This window comes from Balaenoptera physalus (genome assembly GCF_965194825.1).
Source record: "Balaenoptera physalus genome assembly, chromosome: 13".
Classification (NCBI taxonomy): Eukaryota; Metazoa; Chordata; class Mammalia; order Artiodactyla; family Balaenopteridae; genus Balaenoptera; species Balaenoptera physalus.
In genome coordinates this window covers 93,259,450-93,279,155 of record NC_138892.1, presented here as the reverse complement: position 1 = coordinate 93,279,155, position 19,706 = coordinate 93,259,450, and the positions used below count along the sequence as shown (strand labels likewise).

General features: G+C 36.2%; 1 protein-coding gene across 1 annotated transcript in view; it reads right to left on the bottom strand.

Annotated features, from left to right (window-relative positions):
* Positions 1 to 246: 246 nt before the first annotated feature.
* PLCZ1 (phospholipase C zeta 1) overlaps positions 247 to 19,706 on the bottom strand; it is a gene marked incomplete at its 5' end in the record, with an annotated part of 48,561 nt that continues 29,101 nt past the window's right edge. The window contains 5 exons of the mRNA XM_082419269.1: positions 247 to 345; positions 1,117 to 1,266; positions 11,953 to 12,085; positions 15,307 to 15,479; positions 16,568 to 16,684. Coding sequence (XP_082275395.1) covers positions 260 to 345; positions 1,117 to 1,266; positions 11,953 to 12,085; positions 15,307 to 15,479; positions 16,568 to 16,684 — 659 coding nt within the window. The 3' untranslated portion in view covers positions 247 to 259. The remainder of the gene's footprint in view (positions 346 to 1,116; positions 1,267 to 11,952; positions 12,086 to 15,306; positions 15,480 to 16,567; positions 16,685 to 19,706) is intronic.

Genomic DNA, 19,706 nt, shown 5'->3' with positions numbered 1-19,706 from the left:
TGATACAAGCAAGTTGAAAGAGCAGCCTCAGCAGCAGAGGGGCAGGAGAAATTGGCTGACGAGAATGCCACACTGTCGGGACCCTCTGAAGTTTGTTTTGTTTCCACTGTTCTATTTTGCATATTTAAAAGTGAACTGGCTCAATATCTCAGAATAATTATTTTGCTTTATGTTAGAAAAAAAGGAGAAAGATATGGGCACCCATTCTGGCTGTTTTATTGCGATGTACAGCTAACGCTGTGTCCGGCACCATTAGTTGCTATCTGACATACCAAACATAAATAAACAGGGAAGCAGGCTCAAGACTCTCACCCATTTTGGAAAACAGAGGAACACGACGGTAACCTGCAAAAAGAATCACATTTGATTAGAACAATAAAAATAAATTCATCAACAGTGGCCCCAGTAGTGCTCCTGAGAAATAATACAGTAAGCACACATAAAAGCTAGGACTATGTAGTTATATTCCATCCCATATATTAATTTTCCCCCAAAGTAAAATATTTGAAGTTTCTATCCCGACTTCCAACTAAACACCACACAGCTCACACTTCTCCTCCCTCAAAGTGCAGCGTCTCCAAAATTAGCCACCACTCTTCTGCTTCAGAAAGACTGTTTCCTAGGTACATCTCAGATGGTGATAGAAAAGTAAAAATAAGGATAGAATTGGGAGCACAGTGTAAGTCACCCCTGAAAGGTGACTGCAAGGCAGCCCTGGAAAGAGTCAAGAAAAGAGAGTCTTGGGCTCCCAGTATCTCCTCAGGTGGGAAGGAGGACTCACTGCTTCTCCCTTCTGTGCAGTTCCCATCCTTCATTCCTTCACAGTAGTCATGCCTACTCTTAACTGAAACAAGAGAGCTATGTCCATGTAGAGAAATTCTCATACAAGTCAAGTTTGTCTAATTAGTCTTCCTAGAAATCCCACTCCCCAACCCCACCTTTTGTATCAGAACACATTTCTAGAATTCCACTGGGAGAAAATATGTGTCAATACATAAATTTTCCTTTACATCTGACTGTCGTGGAGAGAGCTATTTGGTATACAAAAGCATGTCTTTGGTAAACTCAAATTATATATAAACATTAGCACAATCATCTTACTTTTAGGAATATTACCTTTGTTCATGCATAGAACTGGTAGAGTATATTGCCCAAGAAATTCATTCCCAGCTATTAAACCTTGATTTTCAACAACAAAACGTATCAATGCCAATTCTGGCACGTGAATAATAAATGTGAATGTTTCATTCCATCTTGGACTAAAAGCTGAAATATAAAGAAAGAGATACAACCAAAAAAAAAATCAAACACCATCCCTAGAGAAAAATGTATAATATCTGTTCTCTAAAATTCTTATTTTCAACACTTTTAATAGTAATAATAAAAGCTTGGGGTTTAGAGCACTTAAAATTTTAATGCACCCAATGAGAAAGGAATAATAATGACAATAATAACACTTATTAGGTGTCTACAATTTCTGGGCAATATCCTATAAACTTTAAGCAGATAATCTCATTTAATCCTCACAAAAACCCTATCAGGGTTATTTCTATCCACACTTACAGATGAGAAAACTGAGCCACAAAGATGTTTCATAAGCTCTGATGGGTTTCACATAAATAGCCATTAAGTGCTCGGGCAGGAAGTCAAACAAATGGAGTCGGATTTCAGAATGGAAACGTTTCACTATTATACAATATGACTGTTGTGTTCCAGCACTTTATTAACAAAGAAACTGAGACATGAGGAAGTTAAATAACATCATTTTTCTATATCAGGTCCTGTTATGAGAAGAGCTCTATAGACAGTTGTTGGAATGAGAGCTCACTAATGTTTGCTCTCAAGTCAGCTCCTGATCCTTCTTTTGACTAACTGCTCATTTTAAAATCCAGAGTCAAGGAGGAGCTTCAAGATGGCAGAAGAGTAAGACTAGAGATCACCTTCCTCCCCACAAATATATCAGAAATACATCTACATGTGGAAACAACCCATACAGAACACCTACTGAACGCTGGCAGAAGAACTCAGACCTCCCAAAAGGGAACAGATGCCCTCAGGTGACCTACATGTAAAGACGGGGCCAAATCCAAAGTTGAACCCCAGAAGCTGTGCGAACAAAGAAGAGAAAGGGAAATCTCTCCCAGCAGCCTCAGGAGCAGCGGATTAAATCTGCACAATCAACTTGATTTACCCTGCATCTGTGGCATACCTGAATAGACAACAAATCATCCCAAATTGAGGCGGTGGACTTTGGGAGCAATGACATATATATATATTTTTTCTCTTTCTCTTTCTGTGAGTGTGTATGTGTATGCTTCTGTGTGTGATTTTGTCTGTATAGCTTTGCTTTTACCATTTGTCCTAGGATTCTGTCTGTCCTTTTTTTTTTTTTCTTTAGTATAGTTTTTAGTGCTTCTTATCATTGGGGGATTTGTTTTTTGGTTTGGTGGCTCTCTTTTTTCTTTCTTTCTTTCTTTTTTTAAATTACTTTTTAAATTTTTTTTAATAATTATTTTTTATTTTTTATTGTAATAACCTTATTTTATTTTATTTTTCTTTCTTTCTTTTTTTTTCCCTTTTATTCTGAGCAGTGTGGTGGATGGGGTCGGTGCTCTGGCAGGGTGTCAGGCCTGTGCCTCTGAGGTGGGAGAGCCAAGGTCAGGACATTGGTCCACCAGAGACCTCCCAGCTCCACTTAATATTAAGCAGGTAAAATCTCCCAGGGATCTCCATCTCAAAACCAACACTCAGCTGCACTCAACGACCAGCAAGCTACAGTGCTGGACACCCTATGCCAAACTACTAGCAAGAAAGAAACACAACCCCACCCATTAGCAGAGAGGCTGCCTAAAATCAAAATAAGTTCACAGACACCCCAAAACACACCACCATGGTCCTGCCCACCAGAAAGACAAGATCCAGCCTCATCCAGCAGAACACAGGCACCAGTCCCCTCCACTGGGAAGCATACCACACTCTGAACCAACCTTACCACGGGCAGACACCAAAAACAATGGAAACTACAGACCTGCAGCCTGCAAAAAGGAGATCCCAAACACAGTAAGTTAAGGAAAATGAGAAGACAGGGAAATACACAGCAGATGAAGGAGCAAGGTAAAAACCCACCAGACCAAACAAATGAAGAGGAAATAGGCAGTCTACCTGAAAAAGAATTCAGAATAATGATAGTAAAGATGATCCAAAATCTTGGAAATAGAATGGAGAAAATACAAGAAACATTTAACCAGGACTTAGAAGAACTAAAGAGCAAATAAACAATGATGAACAACACAAGAAATGAAATTTAAAATTCTCTAGAAGGAATCAATAGCAGAATAACTGAGGCAGAAGAAGGGATAAGTGATCTGGAAGATAAAACAGTGGAAATAACTACTGCAGAGCAGAATAAAGAAAAAAGAATGAAGAGAATTGAGGACAATCTCAGAGTCCTCTGAGACAACATTAAAGTCACCAACATTCAAATTATAGGGGTCCAAGAAGAAGAAGAGAAAAAGAAAGGGACTGAGAACATATTTGAAGAGATTATATTTGAATACTTCCCTAATATGGGAAAGGAGATAATCAAGTCCAGGAAGCACAGAGAGTGCCATACAGGATAAATCCAAGGAGAAACATGCCAAGACACATATTAATCAAACTATCAAAAATTAATTACAAAGAAAAAATATTAAAGGCAGCAAGGAAAAAAACAAAAACATACAAGGGAATCCCAATAAGGTTAACAGCTGATCTTTCAGCAGCAACTCTGCAAGCCAGAAGGGAGTGGCAGGACATATTTAAAGTGATGAAAGGGAAAAAACCTACAACAAAGATTACTCTGCCCAGCAAGGATCTCATTCAGATTCGAGGGACAAATTAAAACCTTTAGAGACAAGCAAAAGCTAAGAGAATTCAGCACCACCAAACCAGCTTTACAACAAATGCTAGTGGAACCTCTCTAGGCAGGAAACACAGGAGAAGGAAAAGACCTACAATAACAAACTCAAAACAATTAAGAAAATGGTAATAGGAACATTCATATCAGTAATTCCCTTAAATGTAAGTGGATTAAATGCTCCAACCAAAAGACATAGACTGGCTGAATGGATACAAAAACAAGACCTGTATATATGCTGTCTACAAGAGACCCATTTCAGACCTAGGGACACTACAGACTGAAAGTGAGGGGTTGGAAAAAGATATTCCATGCAAAAGGAAATCAAAAGAAAGCTGGAGTAGCAATTCTCATATCAGAAAAAATAGGCTTTAAAATAAAGACTGTTATAAGAGACAAAGAAGGACACTCCATAATGATCAAGGGATGAATCCAAGAAGATATAACAATTGTAAATATCTATGCACCCAACATAGGAGCACCTCAATATATAAGGAAAATACTAACAGCCATAAAAGGGCAAATCGACAGTAACACAATTATAGTAGGGGACTTTAACAACACCTCACTTTTACCAATGGACAGATCACCCAAAATGAAAATAAATAAGGAAACACAAGCTTTAAGTGATACATTAAACAAGATGGACTTACTTGATATTTATAGGACATTCCATCCAAAAACAACAGAATACACTTTCTTCTCAAGTGCTCATGGAACATTCTCCAGGATAGATCATATCTTGGGTCACAAATCAAGCCTTGGTAAATTTAAGAAAATTGAAATCGTATCAAGTATCTTTTCCGACCACAACGCTATGAGACTAGATATCAATTATGGGAAAAAAAACTATAAAAAATACAAACACATGGAGGCTAAACAATACACTACTTAATAACCAAGAGATTGTTGAAGAAATCAAAGAGGAAATAAAGAAACACCTAGAAATAAATGACAATGAAAACACGACGACCTAAAACCTATGGGATGCAGCAAAAGCAGTTCTAAGAGGGAAGTTTATGGCAATACAATTCTACCTCAAGAAACAAGAAACATCTCAAATAAACAACCTAATCTTACACCTAAAGCAATTAGAGAAAGAAGAACAAAAAAACCACAGAGTTAGCAGAAGGAAAGAAATCATGAAGACCAGGTCAGAAGGAAATGAAAAAGAAATTAAGGAAATAATAGCAAAGATCAATAAAACTAAAAGCTGCTTCCTTGAGAAGATAAACAAAATGATAAACCATTAGCCAGACTCAAGAAAAAAAGGGAGAAGACTCAAATCAATAGAATTAGGCATGAAAAAGGAGAAGTAACAACTGACACTGCAGAAATACAAAGGATCATGAGCGATTACTACAAGCAACTCTATGCCAAAAAAATGGACAACCTGGAAGAAATGGACAAATTCTTAGAAAAGCACAACCTTCTGAGACTGAACCAGGAAGAAATAGAAAATATGAACAGACTGATCACAAGCATTGAAACTGTAACTGTGATTAAAAATCTTCCAACAAACAAAAGCCAAGGACCAGATGGCTTCACAGACGAATTCTATCAAACATTTAGAGAAGAGCTAACACCTATCCTTCTCAAAGTCTTCCAAAATATAGCAGAGGGAGGAACACTCCCCAACTCATTCTACGAGGCCACCGTCACCCTGATAACAAAACGAGACAAAGATGTCACAAAGAAAGAAAACTACAGGCCAATATCCCTGATGAACATAGATGCGAAAATCCTCAACAAAATACTAGCAAACAGAATTCAACAACACACTAAAAGGACCATACACCATGATCGAGTGGGATTTATCCCAGGAATGCAAGGATTCTTCAATATACGCAAATCAATCGATGTGATACACCATATTAACGAATTGAAGAATAAAAACCACATGATCATATCCCTAGATGCAGAAGAAGCTTTTGACAAAATTCAACACCCATTTATGATAAAAACCCTCCAGAAAGTAGGCATAGAGGGAACTTACCTCAACGTAATAAAGGCCATATATGACAAACCCACAGCCAACATCGTCCTCAATGGTGAAAAACTGAAACCATTTCCACTAAGATCAGGAGCAAGACAAGGTTGCTCACTCTCACCACTATTATTTATCATTGTTTTGGAAGTGTTAGCCACAGCAATCAGAGAAGAAAAAGAAATAAAAGGAATCCAAATCGGAAAGAACAAGTAAAGCTGTCGCTGTTTGCAGGTGACATGATACTATACATCGAGAATCCTAAAGATGCTTCCAGAAAACTACTAGAGCTAATCAATGAATCTGGTAAAGTAGCAGGATACAAAATTAATGCACAGAAATCTCTTGCATTCCTATACACTGACGATGAAAAATCTGAAAGTGAAATTAAGGAAACATTCCCATTTACCATTGCAACAAAAAGAATAAAATACCTAGGAATAAACCTACCTAAGGAGACAAAAGACCTGTATGCAGAAAACTATAAAACACTGATGAAAGAAATTAAAAATGATACAAACAGATGGAGAGATATATCATGTTCTTGGATTGGAAGAATCAACATTGTGAAAATGACTATACTACCCAAAGCAATCTACAGATTCAATGCAATCCCTATCAAACTACCAATGACATTTTTCACAGAACTAGAACAAAAAATTTCACAATTTGTATGGAAACACAAAAGACCCCAAATAGCAAAAGCAACCTTGGTAAAGAACAACGGAGCTGGAGGAATCAGGCTCCCTGACTTCAGACTATACTACAAAGCTGCAGTATGGTACTGGCACAAAAACAGAAATATAGGTCAATGAAACAGGATCGAAAGCCCAGAGAGAAACCCACGCACATATGGTCACTTTATTTTTGATAAAGGAGGTAAGAATATACAATGCAGAAAAGACAGCCTCTTCAATAAGTGCTGCTGGGAAAACGGGACAGCTACATGTAAAAGAATGAAATTAGAACCCTCCTTAACACCATACACAAAAATAAACTCAAAATGATTTAAAGACCTAAATGTAAGGCCAGACACTCTAAAACTCTTAGAGGAAAACATAGGCAGAACACTCTATGACATAAATCACAGCAAGATCCTTTTTCACCCACCTCCTAGAGAAATGGAAATAAAAACAAAAATAAACAAATTGGACCTAATGAAACTTAAAAGCTTTTGCACAGTGGAGGAAACCATATACAAGGCAAAAAGACAACCCTCAGAATGGGAGAAAATATTTGCATTGAAGCAACTGACAAAGGATTAACCTCCAAAATTTATAAGCAGCTCATTCAGCTTCATATCAAAAAAATAAACAACCCAATCCAAACATGGGCAGAAGACCTAAGTAGACATTTCTCCAAAGAAGACATACAGATTGCCAACAAACACATGAAAGAATGCTCAACATCACTAATCATTAGAGAAATGCAAATCAAAACTACAATGAGGTATCACCTCACACCAGTCAGAATGGCCATCATCAAAAAATCTACAAACTGTAAATGCTGGAGAGGGTGTGGAGAAAAGAGAACCCTCTTGCACTGTGGGTGGAAATGTAAATTGATACAGCCCCAATGGAAAACAGTATGGAGGTTCCTTAAAAAGCTAAAATACAACTACCATACGACCCAGCAATCCCACTACTGGGCATATACCCTGAGAAAACCATAATTCAAAAAGAGTCATGTACCACAATGTTCACTGCAGCTCTATTTACAATAGCCAGGACATGGAAGCAGCCTAAGTGTCCATCGACAGATGAATGGATAAAGAAGATGTGGCACATACATACAATGGAATATTACTCAGCCATAAAAAGAAACGAAACTGATTTATTTGTAGTGAAGTGGATGGACTTAGAGTCTGTCATAAAGAGTGAAGTAAGTCAGAAAAAGAAAAACAAATACCATATGCTAACACATACATATGGAATCTAAAAAAAAAAAGGTGGTCATGAAGAACCTAGTGGCAGGACAGGAATAAAGATGCAGACCTACTAGAGAATGGACTTGCAGACACGGCGAGGGGGAAGGGTAAGCTGGGATGAAGTGAGAGAGTGGCATGGACATATATACACTACCAAATGTAAAATAGATAGCTAGTGGGAAGCAGCCACGTAGCACAGGGAGATCAGCTCGGTGCTTTGTGACCACCTAGACAGCTGGGATATGGAGGGTGGGAGGGAGGGAGACGCAAGAGGAAGAGATATGGGGATATATGTATATGTATAGCTGATTCACTTTGTTTTAAAGAGAAACTAACACACACACACACACACAAACCAATAAACAGAAGCTTATTGCCCATGTGTGATAGACTGTATGAGTGCTATGGAATGAATGTTTTTGCCCCCTCATTCAGATGTTGAAGTCCTTATCCCCACCGTGATGCTATTTTGAGGTGGGGCCTTGGGGGATTAATTGGGTCATGAGGTTGGAGCCCCCAAGAATGGGATTAATGCCCTCATAAGGAGAGACACAAGAGAAATAATCTGGCTCTGCCATGTGAGGTGGATACAGCAAGAAAACAGCTGCGTACAAACCAGGAAGAGTACCCTCATCAGAATGTGACCATGGATTTCTAACCTCTAGAACTGTGAGAAAATAAATTCCTATGTTTTAAGCCAACCAGTCTGTTTTTGTTGCTGCTGTAGCAGCCTGAACTAAGACATTGAGTAAGCATGAGTTAGAACTAAATTTGTGTTATCTTTGTATGGGTTGTTTGATCTAACCCAACCTGTCTGATATAATCTCCCCATGAACTTGAACTACTTCTATTCAATTTCAACTCATTGAGCTTCATCAAAACTACATGATGAGGACAGGGAGAGGGGGAAGGGTAAGCTGGGACAAAGTGAGAGAGTGGCATGGACATATATACACTACCAAATGTAAAATAGATAGCTAGTGGGAAGCAGCCGCATAGCACAAGGAGACCAGCTCGGTGCTTTGTGACCACCTAGAGGGGTGGGATAGGGAGGGAGGGAGACCCAAGAGGGAGGAGATATGGGGATATATGTATACGTATAGCTGATTCACTTTGTCATAAAGCAGAAAACTAACACACCATTGTAAAGCAATTATACTCCAATAAAGATGTTAAAAAAAAAAAACAAAGTCGATGAGTAATTTATGTCCTTAGCAAAATAGATTATCCCAAACACTCTCTTGCCAAACAAGAAATCCAAATTGTATCACAATGTGACCCAAATCAGACAAAAATGAAGCATAATTGAATGGAATCAAGAAATTCACATCCAGATCAAATATACACTCTTACTTAATAAAAACTCAAAAGTTCAGAGAAAAATAATGTATTATTTTTCATTGTACAAAGGCAAGCTACACCTACTACTTCAATACATCTGTCTTTTGAGTTACATTTCAAGAAGTATTGAAGCATTTATGACTAATTATACCATATCTATGTTTTCTATGGTGCATCTGTGGTCACAAGAGCACATTTACTAGGAAGTAATCCAGAATGCAGTCCATGCCCGTAAAAATATTAAACAAATTGATTCACACTGGAATAATAACCATCTTACCTTGCCTTAAGAAAAGAAATAATTCAATGGAGTACAGGGGCAGGTTTAAGAGTCAATTCTTTATAGACACTGAAAAATGTCTGCACAAAATTCTTATACTAATTTATTCTTCCTCCTCCAACCCTCCTTCACCATACTCTCTTTCACTCTTTCATACACACACACACACACACACACACACACACACACAATCATATATAGATATCTATGAAAGTCCTTTTAGTGTCAAAATAAAATAAATAAATAAAAAATAAACCAGAATACCAAATTTGATTAGTTACAAATATAGTTAAAAATCACTTCCCCACCTTACCCAAATGTGATCGTTTTCCTCCCAGACTCTCACGTCTTTCATTACACTACCACTACCCTAGTAGCTAAGTGATCTCAGAATCCCTCCTGTCCGGTTATCTACACCCTTAGTCTTGCTGGTCTTCCTCACATGCATCCTCCATTCCTTTTCTGATGCCACAGTCCTTCTTTAGGACCTGACTTCTACATGCTCTAACCGTGAGATCACATCTAACTCTATTCTGTATTTCTCATCTCTCTCTCACACACTTTGTCCTCTCTCCTCTGCAGAAATGATCTCCGGAACGCTCAACTCTCTTAGTGTTTTATATCCCTGTTAAAAAGTTTTAATTTTATTCATTTTATACAGAAAAGAAAGTTTCTACTGCCTTATCATGGCTTTCACTATTTTCCATGACCATACCCAAGGTAAGTTTCTCATTTTATCTCACACTAATCTTTCTTAAGTACATTGCATTTGAACTTCTTTACTTTTCCCTAACATGTTTGAATTTTGTTTTCTCTGTGTTTTAGCACTCATATTATTACTTTTGCCTTAAATTTCCTTATCCTTGGGAATTGCCTGGCAGCCCAGTGGTTAGGATTTGGCTCTTTCACTGCCGTGGCCCAGGTTCAATCCCTGATCAGGGAACTAAGATCATGCAAGCCTCTCAGCATGGCCAAAAAAGGAAAGAAAAAGAAAAAGAAAAAGGAAAAAAGTTCCCTTATCCTCAATCTCTATAAAAAATTCTACTCATTTGCAAAGAACCATCTCCAAATTTGCCCCTTCCATACTATTCTTTGTACTTTCTTTAAAGCACTAATGACTTTTTCATAACAGTTTTACTTATATCTCATATTCCACTCTGAACTGTAAACTATCTACAATAGAATTAGTTGGGACATACATAAGAATGCAGTTAATAAACAGAGATTTGAAGTGTTTCTGATACTTAGAACCAGGCTTTTAATATAATGGGCCCAGTAATGTCTGATGAACCAAATTGAATTTCTGTAGGTATATTCTCATAAAACCCAGGGATGCAATCAAATTTCTAATGGGAGCTAGAATCATAGTATTTTATAAGGGTTGCATTGAATAAATTAATGTTCTGTACATTTTGTCATGAAGATTCAAGTAAGGGGATGGAGAAAACAAGGGATAGGTTACTAGAAGCTTCCTGATAGCAGTTACCATTTCTTTACACTGCCATTTCAACTCTAAGGGGTGCCAAATAAGGCAGGAAGTCATCACTAATATCCCTTCCCACTGATAATATAGGATGAGGGAGCAAAACTTCCCAAACCTTTTTTCATGCCTTTTGCACTAGGGGCCATGCTGGAGGAATATTCTGGATTTGGGAGGAGTTGAACATTGGACATTTGTGGGGGGGATTATCACCGAAGAAGAAGAAGACTACTAAGACTGCATCTGCTTCTCTGTCTGTGCCATTTAGCCTGGAGCATATTTCCAGACTCTGAAATGAAGTCCACTATATTTTGGGAATATCTACTCATAGAAGATTCTAGACTCAAAGGATCAGTTGCAAGCTCTCTTCCCATGTGATTCTAAGAGTCAACCCCAAGAATCTATACTTTTCTAATTTCATTCATGATTTCAACTTCAGAGAAGAAATAACAATGCCAGTTCTGTATTACCTAAACTATCATGGGATGCTGGAACACTGAAGATCTTACCAAAGTAATTTCTTCCATTCCTACATTTCTCTGCTGGCAAAAATGACTGAATTTTTTATCCAAATACTGTACGAGTAGGTTTCTATGGCATCCTTAGCCTGAGTCAGAAGCCACAGACCTCTGATCTAAAATAATTCAAGTAGTGAAGTAAAACTACGTAACATGCTGTATCAGAGAAATCTTAAGTTCTTTATTTTACACAGAGGCTAGAAGCTAAGTAGATTTGCAGCTGTCAAAATGTCACTCTTAATTCAGTCATACAAGGAAACATAAAAAGGAAGTAAAAATGGAAAAAGCACTAATTTTTCAGGTCAGATACATTTTTGTATCTGTAATCTGAAAATACATCTAGCCAACATTAAGTCATTGTCAAATTGTTTTTGCTGCATATAACACTTTGGTCATCTTGAACATAATGCAAAACCTTTTCCTTATGAATAATAAATATGTATCAAAGCTCTATCAATATATGATTTTTAAGCTTTTCAACAAGAAGTCTAATAGATGTTCGATAAAATATATTAGGAGCTCACCATTTTTTTTAATTACACGACTCTGCTGTTTCATTTGATCATTTGGAACCCCCAAAATTTCTACACTCACTAATGTGTCAGCTTTGTTAGATGATGAATGATAACTGGGAGGCAACTGGATCCCACTGATGAGCTGCACAAAAATAAGGGAATTCAAGAATTTAGCAGAATGTCAAACTGCATCACTGCTTAATTTCAAAATAAAATAGGTTTTCCAAAAATCATGATTGACTAAGTCATTTCCCACCAAAAAAAAAAAAAAACAAACAAACTGAAAGTAGAAAATAGTGCCAATTTTTAATTTTAACTATTTTATCCTCAAGTATCAATAGATGAACACCAGGAACATGTCTAAATTATTCCATTTTACCAATACGTGATTATAATAGAATCCACATTCTCCAAGATTGATGGTCCAACAAATATTTTTATTTTAAAAACATTGTTATGGTCCCCTTCTACTGTAATTCAGGCTGAGTCACTCCAAAAACATGAACTCTTTTCAAATTCATATTGTATATATACAACAAAAAAATTGTAAACTATAAATATGACTTCTGAAATATAAGAAAAAACATAATTTCCTATGATAGCATTTTCTGACAGTATAATTTATATATTTGGATAATTTATCATGAAATTTTACCTTAACCATTGCTTTCTATATCATCATAAGTAACCTGAGTTTGACAAAATCAATTATTTCATATATATATTAGGGACTGGATAGCAGAAAAATGCTTAACAAAGTAACTAATAATAGTTTTATTTAGTCTTCTATTAGTCAAGCTAATTGTTGAAGCACAGATTTGTTTTACTTTAAGGAACAAAGTCCGAATAAAAAAAAAAAACAGTATTTGAAGTGTACTAGTTTATTTATAGAGTGCACTAATGTAAAAAATTGAGACATGATTTCAATTTCTGAAGATTATAATAAAGAGGAACAAATAAATAATTGTTGTGAAAAAAGAAAGAAAAAAAGAAGGAAAAGAAAAGAAAAAGGTGCCAGTGTGTAATTTTTTCTTTCCTACATCCACAAATTATGGCATCAGCTAGAAACCAGAGTAACTGTGCAAATATTTAACAACCAGTATGGAACGGGCATTTATCAATAAGCATAATTAGATATCAAGGTAACTTGAAAGAACATTGACTGTGAAAAACTAGTACACTGATACCAGAGCCTATCAGCTGAATATAGGCCCTCCAGGTAATAAACCCTTATCAATATGGAGAAGGTGCATCTCATGCCAAAAAAAAATTTATAACTAAATAATAATAGAGTATGAGCACTGAAATAGAATTTAGAGATTTATTGTTCAAATAATTTGTACGCTCTGATTCACAAAGCCCTTCCAGGGGCCGCTGCAGAGGATGGATGTCAAACAGAAAACCCTTAGTGGTCAACCAGATATTTCTGCTTTCATCTATTGGTCTTATACACGAGATTTTAAACTTTGAAAATGATACCTTAATTTTTATAAGCTTGAAAATAACTGGTTTAATCCAAAGTTCTCTGTTTACAGTTGACAAAGAGTAAACCAGAAATGTTAAACGGCTTCATCAAGGACATAAGAAAGCTAATGGCAAAACTAGGTTTTTTTATTCCCAAATCATGCTCTCCACAATTTGTGCAAGTCATAATGTAATCACAAAGCTCCCTAGAACAATCAGAACAAGAGGGGAAGACACACATGGCTATGGCAGCAGCTTCCTAGGAAAATCATCAACCCTGCCTCTTTCACACCACATCACTTACACCCCTACATGAGAATACAAACAGAATACAAACAGGTGGCATTTGTAAACATCTATGCATACCAGATAGCCTTCATCTTCACTTTCGCAATAAAAGAGCACATATATTCTCTTTAGTATTCTCAACTTGAAAAAGAAATCATTCATTCAATTAACCTACATGTATTGAGCATATACTTTGTGTCAGTCACTGTGGATAAGGGTTGAACAAAACACAGTCCTTATCCCTAAAGGACCCTCAGACAAGTGGGGGGAGAAAGACAAGTATAACAAGTAGATAATTATAATTTACAGTGTGGTAAGTGCCATAATGTATGCATGTATAGGGTGTTACGGAAAAACAGAAGAATTCAAAAGAAGCACAACTTAGCACAAGAAAACGCTTCCAAAAAGAAGTGACACTTAAAGTATTGAAAAATGAGTCAGAATGCAATAGGCAGATGAAGGATGGAAGAGTAGTCCAATCAAAGGAAATAGCATATGCAATACATAGAAGAGTCATTGTGGACAAAAAAGAAGGTTTCCATACAGTTTCAGAATGGGTTGAAAGGCTGGAAGAAGTGAGAGATGAGGCTAGAGGAGTAGGACAAAGCCAGACTAAGAAAACAATCAGGAGACACAAATAAATATTAAGTAGGCATGATAAGATTAGCACTGCAGCAAAATCTCTCTGGTTGACTTGTGGAAGATGGATCAGGACAACTGAGACAAGACTACCTGAAAACCCCTTAGGAAGCCAAAGGAATGGAGGTGATGACAGGTAACAGACCCCTAAACAAAAGACAGTCACAAATGACATCAGATCAAGGGGATGGATAAGGAAGACATTTAAAGTGAGATCTACAGAACTTAGAAATGAATCGGACATGGGAAGTGAAGGAGATGTGGAAGACGAGAATAGCTCCCACTTTTCTTGCCTGAGTTAATTGAGTCAAGGAATTTGACTCAATTCCCTGAGATTTAAATAAAATAGAAGTAGATTTGATGAGGAAGGGATGTTCAGGCTTTAATATTTTAAGTTTGACAGAATATTGGTAAGGATGTTAAGTAGGCTATTAAAAATAAGCCTTTATAGTCCAAAAATGAGGTCAGATTTGAGCATTGTTTGTGGTTGAAACAGTGAATGTGTATAATGTGAACGTGTATAAAAGAATACAAGGGGAATGTTTAGTTTGAGATGAGGATTAAGAAATTCTTTCTCACCCACAAATGAAAGTGAGAAAGAATCGCTTGCATATAGACTAAAAAGGAAAGAAGAAATCCACAGAAGCACATCAATGAGATTTGTGTGGATTAGGAAGGGATCTGAAAAAGTGGCTGAAACACCCCATCTTCTCACTAGAACAACAATTAGAACAACTAGACTAGTTCCTGTAATTAGAACTATGCAATTTTTTTCATTCATGCAAAAAGGCAACAGAAAGACATTTTTCAGATATGGAAGGATGTTGAAATACCACCCACCTACATTACCTGAAAAGATTAACAGAAATTTAAAAGGCATTAAAGAAAATCAATAGAACTAAAAATATTAATGCATACTATCTAGCTTATATCATAGCCAATAAAGGTAAAAGAAAAAGAAATTAATCTTACCCTTATCATAAGTATGATTGGATTACTGTCCATTTGTGCTTTATTTGGATTGAACTTTGTTTTACTATCTCTTAGGAAGTGTGGTTTCAAAATATATCCAGAACCACCATTATCCAAAAATTTCCCATTTTGAAGATCCATTGGCAGACCAGGGGTCTGGAAATTTAAGGCCACTGTGAGGGAAAAAGACTATTTTGACATGGTCAGGAAATAGAGGGTATATCTAAAGAAACGCAATTAAACAGTTTACTGAAACCTAATCATGAATTATATATCTTCGAACATTTTAAGAGCAAGCATTAGCCAAATAAATCATGATTTTTAAACCTTTCCTTTTGCCATGTCTTTGTTAACATATGAAGGTGAGTTTCAAAATTTAATCTGCAAATTATTTTACAGCTTTGAGTTAAAAAATCAAAATGGCATACAGCATAGATTATAGAATAGCAATGTACATGTCAGAAAACATTCAGGAAATATGAGAGTAAAGAAAATCGGTACATTAAATGCTAGAAGGGAAGACACCAACTGTATCATAAACTTTCAGGTCTAAAGAGGTACTGTAATCACTTGAGGAGAAAGCGAGGAACAGGCAGAGCAATAATTGTTGTTAAAATATGGAAACAACTCCATATAGGCTGGTAAATAGCCACTATATGCAGTACCACCATCTACCCCCCACTGCCCTCCCTACCATCCTGACCCCGCTCCCTCCCTCTCTGAAAACCTATGGGCCTTGTCACAATTCAGCAGCAGAAGGGTTAACACCTGGCACTTTCTGACTGGTTCGTCCCACTGGTACACCAGTTGATCAATTTGGAATAAGGAGAGTCAGTCAAGGACAAATACAAAGCTATGCAGTCTTACTTTTCAATACTATGAATGCAGAAGTGATTAAAGTACAAAAAGCAGAGGTCACTTGATTTGAAGAGGCCCTTAGCAAATCTTTCAGGCAAAGGACTTGACCTTCACTGTCCTCTTACATCTCTTTTTGGTTTCTTTTTCCCCTTCCTACAATTCCCATGCAAACTCTTCATGAATTTAACCTCCATGCTTCTACCCTCACCTAGATTTACCCTTTTCAACCTATTTAGGAATAACTTCAACCCTTGAAGCCAATGATTCATCATTGCTTGACTCCAAAACACCCAGGGTCGAAAATTCTTCAAAGGAAGGTCTTTTCATGAATCTTTTATTAATTCACAAAATGAATTAATTTTATCTTATTTTTGCAAAAAACTCAATATCCTATGTAACATACCCATTTGACAACCTACATTCCAAAATTCTTGAGGATTAAAATTAGAAGAGTCGGTTCTTGTTGCTTTGGGATATATTCTGGTAATGAACTTCGTGGTGTGAAGAATAAATTCATTGGCTAAAAAAAGAAATTTATTAAAACATTGCAAAGATTTCAAATAAACTACTATGTCTATATATTTATTTAATTCTACAAGAGTTTCAATAATGTTGATGTCTATTGTCCTGGCAGAAATATTTGCAATTCATGGAAATCAAAATAAATTCATGCCTTTGTTTGGCAGTGTAATTCACTGTTATTGAAAAGCTAATAATAATTTTTTATTAAACAATTTTATGTAATTACTCACTCGAAGAAAGAAACAATTGGATACTATATTTCTTTTTGTTCACATCCAAATTAATTTCACTTTGACATAGAGTATATAAAATTCCAAAATAAAATGCATCCATTTTTGAAAACAAAAGTATCTTTGCCCATTTTGGTTTTTTTCACTTTGGTTTTCACATTAGGACAGAATCGCACAGAAGTCATATAAAACTACGTGATGTCATCCAAGTTAATCAAGTTGAATATTTAACAGATCCTCAGGGCTGAAAGGGACCTTAAAGTTACTCAACTCAGCTTCCAGCTGACCTTCTAACCACCATAGTATCTTTCCCCAAAATTCATTCAATTTCTGTTTGCATCCCTCCATTGAAAGAGAACTTGTGGGACTTCCCTGGTGGCACAGTGGTTAAGAACCCACCTGCCAATGCAGGGGACACGGGTTCGAGACCTGGTCCAGGAAGATCACACATGCCGTGGAGCAACTAAGCCCGTGAGCCACAACTACTGAGCCCGCATGCCACAACTACTGAAGCCCTCACTCCTAGAGCCCATGCTCCTCAGCAAGAGAAGCCACCGCAATGAGAAGCCCGTGCACCACAAAGAAGAGTAGCCCCTGCTCACCGCAACTAGAGAAAGCCAGCATGCAGCAACAAAGTCCCAACGCAGCCAAAAATAAATAAATAAATAGTTATTAAAAAATAAAATAAAAAATAAAAGGCATTTGTTCTTCAAAAAAAAAAAAAGAAAGAGAACTTGCTACCTCCCAATACTTCTGATTATTTCCAATGTTTTCCTTACAAGGAAAGTAAGACAATGTCTATACTTGAAGCGCACACACACACACACACACACGAGTCCGTTTCAGTTTCTATACATATTCTTTATGTTTCTACTTATATTTTTTTACACATTTCTAGTAATTCTATTTAAATCACTTAAGATTCGAAACTAATTTACACCATTTACCATTGGACACCCCTCAAATTTTTGAACATAGATTTTATGTTTCTCCAAGGTTTATATTCTTTCACTAAGCAGATCCTGTTCCCACAACTATTTCTGCTAATATGGTGACCAGGCATGGAAGAAATGGTTATTGCCTATGTCCACTCTATTTGCTATTCAGGCTAGAACAGAATCATTGCCACCCTCATCCTAAAAACTGTTTTTAGGAAGCATTGTCAGGTAAAAAATTACAGTTACTTAAGTTAATAGTAATTACAGTTAATTTAATTAACACTCAATTTTAGAAGTTATCCTCTCCTTGAGGAAAAGTTCACTTTGAAGCTACTCATGTACAAATGCACTTTGTGTGCCCACGTGTCATGGTCCCTTATCCAGTCCTAAACTAGAAGTCTATCTGTTGATAAAATACGTACTCTTCTGGGTCTTAATTTTTTTCATCTACAAAGCGATAAACATGAATGATCACTATGGACCCTTAACATGATTTTGTTACTTCTGAGATTTAGAAATTAAACATGCTATGTTTTCACATAGCATGAGAAATGTGAAAATTAAATAAGAAAAAATAAGAAAACAACATATAATCTCACCACTCAATTAATAACCCTGATAACCTCTTGGTATATATATATTTCCATTCTTTTGTCATATGTATATACTTATTTTTAATTGAATCTTATTGTTTATTCCCTTTTATAAACTTCCATTTTTTAACTTACTAAGATAACACGAAAATCATTCCATTTCAATAATATTCACCTACGACATTATTTTTAAATGACTGAAAAGCATTCACACATATGAAAATTTCTGTTTCTGATTTTTCCCTATTATAAACTTAATGATGTTTGTTGTGTTTTTAATAATGATAGACATCCTTGCAGAACATCTTTGCCCAATCATTAATTATTTACTATTAATTTTTGGCACAAGAAAAATGTTCTATACTCTTTCCAAAGAAAGGCTGATGCTATATTTTATGACTCTGCTCTGAACTACCCAGTCCCTTTTCAGATTTTGAGCAAGTGTTTAATATGATGAGAGTGAGAGAATTATAACGACTTTTGCTGTGCCCAGACATCCTGTCCCCATGAACAACAACAAAAACCATCCAATAGTTTGAAACGATGGAGGCTAGTAAAGTAGGTCATTCAAATTCAAACTCTGTTGACATAGTTCACAGTAAAAAATATGCTTTATATCACAACCCAACACCACACACAAAATTGTTTCATAAAACAATACTTATTCTTCCTGCCTACAATATATCTTCTCCATTCTATTATTTTGTTCTATTCCATTCCATTTTATTATATTCCATTCCGTTCTACTCTATTCTATTCTTTTAACTGTCATTTAGATACACTGAATTGATTTTTGGTCACAAGCCTCAGTTTAAAAAAAAAAAAAAGCCCTATAACATAGGATCTTTCCAATAGGTAGTTTGAGGAGATAAGCTAAAGCATGCCTCAAAACCCTAGGGTACTGATGGTGAGCCCAATGAGGTTAACCAACAAATATACCAGAATCTGTATTTCCTAATAGCCAACAGCTTTTCTCAAGTCAGTTGCAGGTGCTGATTTCTCTGCCATGGTGCTTCTACATAAGATGGTAGATTGCAATTTTTAAAAAGGATATGGAGAGTCACCTGATTCTGATTATTAAGTTAATTGACTGTTGAGGCACAGGGTAGGCTGCCCCTAAAATGTGCCTCAGTGACATATTGATTATTTTGAATTAAAGTGACTTAAGAAATGGCCAATGCAAGAGGGACACTCTATCCCTCCTTTCTGTCTCCTTCAAAGCAGGAAATAAATGTCTCACGTGAAAGATGCACTCCCTG